This window comes from Choloepus didactylus, chromosome X (assembly GCF_015220235.1).
Source record: "Choloepus didactylus isolate mChoDid1 chromosome X, mChoDid1.pri, whole genome shotgun sequence".
Classification (NCBI taxonomy): Eukaryota; Metazoa; Chordata; class Mammalia; order Pilosa; family Megalonychidae; genus Choloepus; species Choloepus didactylus.
In genome coordinates, this window is record NC_051334.1 from 117,160,444 (window position 1) to 117,168,906 (window position 8,463).

Genomic DNA, 8,463 nt, shown 5'->3' on the forward strand with positions numbered 1-8,463 from the left:
AAATGGATTGGCTTTTATAAAGTGAGTTTATTTGGTTACAAATTGACAGTCTGAAGGCCATGAAAATGTCCAAATTAAGGCATCAATATGAGTATACCTTTACCGAAGGAAGGCCAATGGTGTGCAGAAAAACTGTGTTAGCTGGGAAGGCATGTGGCTGGCATCTGCTGATCCCAGGTTGTTTTCCAGCTCCTCTCTCAGCTCCTGTGCATTCTTCAAAATGTTGCTCTCAGCTTCTCTGAGGTCCGTCTGTTTGTGAGCTCTTTTATAGGGCTCCAGTGATTAAATCAAGACCCACCCTAAATGGGTGGGATAACACCTCAATGGAAGCAATCCAATCAGCAGTCTCACCCACAGTTGATTGAGTCACATCCCCATGGAAACACTCAATCAATAGGTTCCAACCTAATCTACACTAATATGTCTGCCCCCACAAGATCGCATTGAAGAATATGGCTTTTGGTGGGACATAACATATCCAAACTAGCACAAGGACTTTCTAAAAGAACAGAAAAGTCCCAAAGAAGTTGCAAATTTTTGCAACATTTAGCAAATAGCTGGTCTCTGTCAGTAGGGATAGCCTATTAAATATGTACAAGTACACTATACCAACAAATGTACATCTGTTTCCCACTTTGTAAGACCCTCTTAGGTAAATTGGAAACTTAACATCAATCAGAACATTTCTTCACTTTCTTCCATGTTTTCTGAGTATGAGCTCCCCCTTTCTATCCCTTTGGGGGAGCTCCCTTTTATTTTCTATATGAGATGTTGCCTGATTCATGAATTGCTCAATAAAGCTATGAGATACTAAATTGCATGGAATTTTTTCTTTTAACACATAAAATTATAAGTAGTGGATATATTTGGGGCTGGGGGAAATATAGAAGTTATATATTTCTGTGTTGTTTGAATTAATCTTACAACCAGGATTTACCATTTATGTAATAACAAGAAAAATAACATCTAAAAAATGAGGGGTGGGAGTCTGGTTTTAATTTTATTTACAAAATTGTTGTTGTAGAGAGATATTTATTTATCTTAAAAGATGTCTATGACAGGTTAGAAATTGTATGTATAGCATGATGTCAAATTTTACAGGCCAGGCAGGGGCTATATTTCCTGCCACGAGTCTCAGAGGTAGCAGAAAATGTAGCAGCAGCAGTACAGAGTCCTGTGCCATCAGGAAATGTCCACTAGGTAGGTATAAGGAAACCCTGGCTCTTCTCCATCCCCTTCTAAGCCCTGTTTTTATCTGGAAGGTTCATGTTGCAATTCTGGTCTTCATCTCTAGGGGGCTGCAACCTCTACTTTCTAAATTTTCTCTAAGCATTATTTCCTTTCAGCAAGGAGAGAAAATTCAAAGTAATTAACGTTTTTCCTCCAAATACTCTCCCTCCCCAGCCTTCTGCCAACCCCTGATAACCTCTAATTTATCTGTTTGAGACTCTGTTTTCACTTTCTTTGGGTATAATATCTGGAATTGGATTGTGTGGTAAGTCTGTATTTAAACTTTTGAGGAACTGCCATATTGCTTTCCATAGTGGCTTCACCAGTTTACCTACCTACCAACAAATTTCTCTTTATATGAATATTCCAGCTGAAATCACAAAAAGAGGAAAAAGAAAACAAAACCATAGTATTTGGTTCCCATTAGAAGAACCTGAATTGAAATTGAGCCTGAATCCTGAAGCTTCTCTAGAATTAACTACCATTTTATAGGAAACATAAGAATGAAGAGGTATACATTAGTGATGATACCACCAAGAAAATGCAGGACAAACGACTGTTTCATCAACAAGTAAACTGAAAGAGAAAATTAATAAGTTGGGAGCCTATAGATTAAATGAAATTCAGGAGATATAACAACCAATCAAAATGTGTGGATCTTATTTTGATCCTGAACCAAACTTAAAAAAAATTGATACACTTGGGAATTTGAACAGGACTGGACATATGATATTAAGGAATTATTATTGTTAGGTGTGATAATGGTATTGTGGTTATATTATGAGTCCTTATCTTGTAGAGATACATGTTGACATATTCATACACAAAGTGATACAATGCCTGGAATTTGCTTCAAAAATAATTGCTAAGGGTGGGAAGGGGTGAAGATATATATGAAAATAAGATTGGCCATGAGTTATTAACTGAGGAAGCTAGGTGATGAGTACATAGGTTTTCAATATAGTGTTCAATTCTTGTATGTTTAAAATTTTCCATGAATTTAAAAAGTTAAAATAAAGTTATGTAAATTATAAAGGGAATTCATTATTTGGTGGGAAAGGAATAAACCAGACTCATTTCCTGTTTCCCCAAGCATTTTGGCCTAAAGGAAACGGTGGGCTTTGGTAGCAAGGAGGATCGGAGGTTGGGAGAGAGGAGCAGATGAGACAGATGCTCTCTTTATTTAAATTTTTGACATTTTGTTCATCGTGGATATTTTTGCAGTACTTTTGCTTTTATTAAACCTGCATTAAATATTACTTTACTTTGCTGTGTTTTATTGGCTCTCCTAGTCCTCGCTAGGGGGTCTGTTGGTCGAGGGTGGAGAGGGCTGGGAGTATCCGGGGAACAGAGGGGAGAAGGCAAGAACCCAGAGAAGTAGAAATGGCCAACAGCCCCAAGAGGAGATGCTGTCCTTCCCTGACAGTCTGAGAAGGGCCCAGGGATCTACAAAGAGGGAAAGAAACAGGGCCCAGGGTGGTGAAGTTAAAGGAATATGAAGGGAGGTGAAGGGCAGCTGGCAGGGCCAGCTCTGCCCAACTCCCAGAGACAGGAGGGGTCTTGGGATGGGGGCGGAGCCGCACGCAGTGACGAAGGTCTCACGGGACTGCCCAGCGCTCACTCGCGTGCACCTCCCTCTGGAGTCAGACCCGGCCTTCGCTCGCTCCCTTCTCGGCACCTGCTCCCCGTGGCCCTGAGGGCGTGCGGGCCAGGGATGGGCCCCGAATAGGAGGCGGAGGGGTGGGCAGGTAAGGGACCCAGAGTGATTGATGGAAGGGATCCCTGGCGCGAGGTGGGAGGGCGCACACGGCTTGCGGACCCCTCACCCCCAAGGTTCCTGCTGTCCCAGGGAGGAGGAGCGTAGAGACCGCAGGGGGTCCAACATTGCAGCCCCCACAGCCCCGCCGCGGCCCGGTGCGTTTGGGTGCAGAAAATGGTAGCCTTCCCTGTACGGAGGGCTGGACGGCCCTGCAGGAGGGCGCGGTCCGGAGGCTACGACCCTTTGGAAGCATCTGCCTCTTTCACCACTGCGAACTTTTCCGATATCCGCGCCCCGCCGCGTCCTTGGTGCGGAAAATGGTGGACAGCGCGGGGGGAGGGGCGGCTGTGGGTGGCGGCGGGAGACGTGGGCGAGAGCGGCGAGGAAGGCCCGGGACCGGGAAGGCGCGGTGGCGGATCCGTGCCGAGCGCTCGGCTGCAGCAATCCCATCCCCCCAATCCCGTCCATCTGCAGGTCTGCGGGTCTGAGGGTCGCGGCGGTGCACCCTGCGGCGAGAATCAGGAGAAAGAGAAGGAGACTGCCAGGATAGGCCCAGGTCGGTGTGAGGGACAGTGGTTGGGGAGGTGGGTGGAGTGAGGATGCGCACTGAGGCCCCCTTCAACCACCCTACCCCACCCCCGTCCTCCATTTTGCTGAGGCCTGGGGATGATTTGCAGGAAAAAATGGTGGGCTTTCGGGGAGGCAAGGAAGAAGATGAGGAGGGGCTCGAACTGCTCCCCCCAGAGGGCTCACGGGGCCTCTTAGGTGGGAAAAATAAAATGAAATAAAACAAAAACAAACTGAGATCCTGGGCCCTGAATCTTGAAAGGTGAGCACTAGGGTCTCTGTCCTCGGTGCTGATCTGTCCACCAAGCGTTCAGTCCCTTGTCTTTTGTCTCCTAGGAGTAATGGAATTCAAAGAGGAACAAGTGGGAAAAAATTTCAACATGGAAAATGCCCCTCAGGAAAACGAAGGAGTGGAGCAGAACCCCGTGCTGAACGGAGAGGAAGCCCACCATGTGGCAAGGGGTGAAGGCCAGGTGCCTGGAGGAAATGTCAGCAGGATGCAGATTAAGGGACTTGTCCCTAATTTTCGATGGGCCATACCTAATAGACATATTGATCACCATGAAGTAGGAGATAATGACGATGGATTCATAGAGCAGATGACTGAAATCAGGAGAAAGATTAGAGAGCAACAGATGAGGCATTATGTACACCCCCAAACTCCTGAACCTGACAATCATGATGGCTTTTCTCATACACCTTGAATATTAAGGTTTTCCTTGATAGCCTCTGCTTTTCAAGCTTGTATTTTGTGATTTACTTTTGCTGTAAACATTTTGGTGTTTCCCCTTACCAGTCTCTAATTGAATATTGTTTTGTTTCAGTCTAAAAGTTTCTATCAGCAGGGCAGTTTCACCATTTTTAGGAATAAAATATTCATTTTGTATTGTGAGATGAATAAAAGCAGTTTAAAAAACAAACTATATCACATCATATTTTTCTTCCACCCCAGTCTGTATTTTCTGATAATGTTACCAGTTACCTGGACTCAAAACCTCAGTTGTCTTTGACTATTATTTTTTCTTGTCCCCAACCATTAAGAACTATTGTACCCATAATTCAATAGCCAATATAATTTTAAGAATGTATGTCCTAGTGTTTTCAAAGAGTGATAGTCCACCATCTGCCTAAAAACACATGGGGATTTTTTGAGAATGCTGGGCCTCTAGCCCTCATCATCTCCACAAGGTGGGGCTTCGCAATCTCCATTTTTAACAGTCTTCCCAGATAATTTCAATATACAATGAAGTCTGAGGGCCACTAGTATGTTGTGTATGTATGTATCTATCTGAATACAAATGTATACATGTGTATGTGTATCTATCATGTACCAGATTAAATGTAAAAAGTAAGTAGAATAGCATAGTTTTGAAAATTTATCTGAATGGTTGTCAGCCATAATTTAATGGTTGAATTATGTCAACCATAATTTAATGGTTGAAACATTAAAAAGGGAAAGTATGAGAACTTGAAATAGTGGTAGAGTGGTAGGGACTATGGTAAACTGGAAGATGTGTACTATGAAGGACAAACAAAGCATGCCTGAAAGCCAGTTTCAGCTGGAGGGACCCACAGTTCATGACTCTGTCAACACCTCACACCTAGGACCTATTTTATCCTTATCAAAACTTGTAAGGTCTGTGTTGTTTTCTCCCATTTACAGATGAAGGCACTGGGGTTTAGAGATGCTAAGTACCTGGGTGTTTTAGTTTCCTAGGCTGCTTAAGCAAATACCTTGAAATGGGTTGGCTTAAACAGTGGGAATTTATTAGCTTAGGTTTTGAAGCTAAAAGAAAGTCCCAATCAAGATGTCATCAAGGTGATCATTTTTCCCCAAAGACCTATGTTCTGGACTGGCTGACAGTGATCCCTGGCTCCTTTGTCACATGGCAAGGCACAAAGTGGTGTCTCCTGGTCTCTCCCTTCTCTTCTGTGTTCCGTTGATTTCAGCTTCTGGCTGCTTCCTGTGGCTTTCCCTCTCCATGTCTGAATTTCATTCCACTTATAAAGGACTCCAGTAATAGGATAAGACCCATCCTGATTGAGGTGGGTCACACCTGGCTGAAGTAGCCTCATCAAAAGGTTCTATTTACAATGGGTTTACACCAACAGGAATGGATTAAAGAGCATGTTTTTCCAGATTACTTACAGCTTCAGACTACCCACTGGGCTACCCCCTGCTTTGTAGCTTGAGGGGAGGGATCAGGTCTGGACCATTTTCTATGGAACATTGCCATATGAAGATGCAGAATATTTGACTTTTATAACTGCTGATCAACTGTGGAAGGTCAAAGAGAGACTTAGTAAGACCAAGGCTGTGGGTGAATTTATTTTGTTTTTCTATGCTTCTAATACAGACACTTTAATTTTTAGAACTTCAGAGCACAATTTTTAAAGACTCTCCAGTCCAATGTTCTTCAAAATATGGTTCACCACCTATTATGTGTCATGAAATAAGTTTTGTGGGGCACAACCAGCAATTAAAGGGAACAGAAAAGAATAGAACAAAAACATATTAAGGTCCATCACCCATGGTTAGTGGTAAGTATTGTTTTGAGAAACTTGTTTTAGTTTTATACATATAAAGTATGGTCACCTTATAAAATGTATTTCTAACTGTAGGTTATAGTAAAAAAAAAAAAAAAAAAGGGAAAGTAACTTCTGTCCAAACTTCATTTTACAGATGGGGAAACTGCCTGGGAAAGTGATTTTCCCAAAGTCACACAGCCAGTTAATTGGAGAGCTGGGACCACAGCCCGGGTCTCCCAATTACCAATTCAGGGTGCTTATGTCCTCATCACAGTGTCTCTATAAGTCATTATTTGCAAATTTTGGCAGTATGTACCAATTGCCAGTTGATGTATATGAACAAACTTGTGCAACTTAAAACAAAATCACTCTGAGCATGTCCATTTGATGTTCTGATTGTTTAATCATCAAAGTTTCTGAATGTCCAACTGATAAACATACTCAAGTTTAAAGAGAACTCTGTGCCCCTTACAACATATTGGAGCTGGAATGATCTCTCATCCTCTACCTAGAGGAAAGGGGTGATGAATCTGACCTGAAAATGCATGGTGGTGAACTCATGGGCACTTCATAAAGGTCAGCTGATTGTGTAATGTTCATGAATGACCTTTTTTTTTCCTTACAATATTTGGATACCCTTTATTTTTATATGGGTTAACATTCTGCTATATTTCATTTCATTCATTCTTTTCAAGAAACTGAAAGCAAAGGGTAATTTGAAGTTTTTTCCCAACCAAGACCTGACTCTTGTAGTACTCATTATGCAGCTCTTTCTTCCCATTATTTTTTGTTTTTTTTTGCAAATAATAAAGTCATTTTGACCAAAATCCAGCATAAATAGCTTTTCACCAGTTCCTAACCTGACTGATAAAATTGACAATCATGTGGCAGTATAAATTTTAAAGTTACAGTTCCTACACCTTGACAATCAAGATAATCTGAAGCACAAAAAGTAAATTGCCCTTTAATGAAATTACCTTTTTAAAATATTGTTTAGGCCTGCTAGTTAATCTACAACATAGAAAAAAATACAAGTTCAATGTGTTCTTCAAATACCTTTTTTAGATGTCATCTGCTAGTAAACAATGTATGCTGGTTCCTAAGTAGATGTTCCCCCCCAGTCTATTCATGATATTCAACAGAGCTCTTTATATAGAAATATTACAAAGATTTTTGAGAGGACTGATCAATTTATTTTTGAATGGGTGTGTATTTTCCTTTCTTTCCGATATGAGGCACAAACTTCTGAATTTCAGTTCTGTAAGGCATTGTAGAAACCTCCAATTTACAAATAAGAATTTCTCTGTGGGTTGTGACTGCTGTATCATGCAAAAAAAGGGAAAAAATAATCTGTAAACTGGTACACTGCAATGTGTTGAGTAATTGTGGAGACACGGAAGTTTCCCTGGCTTGATAGGTTATACAGGGGGGCCGCCTCCTAAGCATTGTGTGCCTGAAGGCGGGCACCAGGCTGGGAGAAGGCCAAAGCCTTGCGTGCCTGAAGGCAGGCACCAATTTAGATAAGGACAAAGCTGGGCTCCTTCCAAGCTCCTGTCTCCTGCTCCTGCTGTCTCCCGTCTAGCCCCATAGAGATTGTCCCTTGAGATCAAAGACATGCAATCACGACCTTATGGCTTTAGAAAAAATGCACCCTCCCTGAAAAACCTGAAAACAGTCATACAGGAGACTACCTTGTATGCTATAAAAACCTGTAGGAATGAGTAGAATAAAGTTTCTTTTGCAGGAACACAGAGATGGAGTTGGCTCCCTTCTTTCACAAGTAATGAAATGATGCTTGCCTTGGTATGCTGAAGAAAGGCTGTTGCATTTTTCCTGTTTTTGTTTTTGAATAAGACATGCCCAAGTCACCTTAAAACTTGCCACAGGCCTCAGTCACCTAGAACATCAGCAAAGGAGTCCAGTGGCAGACGTTTAGAATGCTTGTAATCACAATATAATGTAAAGCGTGAGTAAACTTTATTTTTATACAAAACTGAAAAAGAATTCCTTCCCTTCCACCCCCTCCCTGCCAGCCCCTTCAGTAAAATCCCAAAGAAACCAAAAAGGAAACCCTTTAGCTTTGATTGACTAGTGGGGATACAATTGAGTTTCTATGCCTCACTGCAGCTAGGGTGACCAGTTTTTCCTTTCTCAAGAGAAGGGATCTTATCATGCACCCCAAGGTGAAGAGTGAGGCCACAAACCTCAGTTCTGCATAGCAAATTCCATCTCAACTTCATAAAGACAAATATAACAATCTTTCCCTGTTTTGCTCAGCTTCTTCTAGCTTCAAGATCAGGTTTAATCAACTACATCTACTATAGCTCTATTAAATAGAATATCTTGATTCCCTAAAACTGTAACAGTTATGATCTTGT

General features: G+C 41.9%; 1 protein-coding gene across 2 annotated transcripts; it reads left to right on the forward strand.

Annotated features, from left to right (window-relative positions):
- Nucleotides 1-2,835: 2,835 nt before the first annotated feature.
- BEX4 (brain expressed X-linked 4) lies at nucleotides 2,836-4,792 on the forward strand. 2 transcript variants are annotated; one of them, XM_037821923.1, is made up of 3 exons: nucleotides 2,836-2,978; nucleotides 3,464-3,545; nucleotides 3,893-4,791. In XM_037821923.1, exon 3 carries the CDS (start codon nucleotides 3,898-3,900, stop codon nucleotides 4,258-4,260), a length of 363 nt encoding a protein of 120 aa, XP_037677851.1. In that variant the 5' UTR covers nucleotides 2,836-2,978; nucleotides 3,464-3,545; nucleotides 3,893-3,897; the 3' UTR covers nucleotides 4,261-4,791. The 2 variants fall into 2 exon arrangements, with proteins under 2 accessions (XP_037677851.1, XP_037677853.1); XM_037821925.1 differs by lacking the exon at nucleotides 2,836-2,978 and adding an exon at nucleotides 3,112-3,297 and having other exon boundaries at nucleotides 3,893-4,792.
- Nucleotides 4,793-8,463: the final 3,671 nt, after the last annotated feature.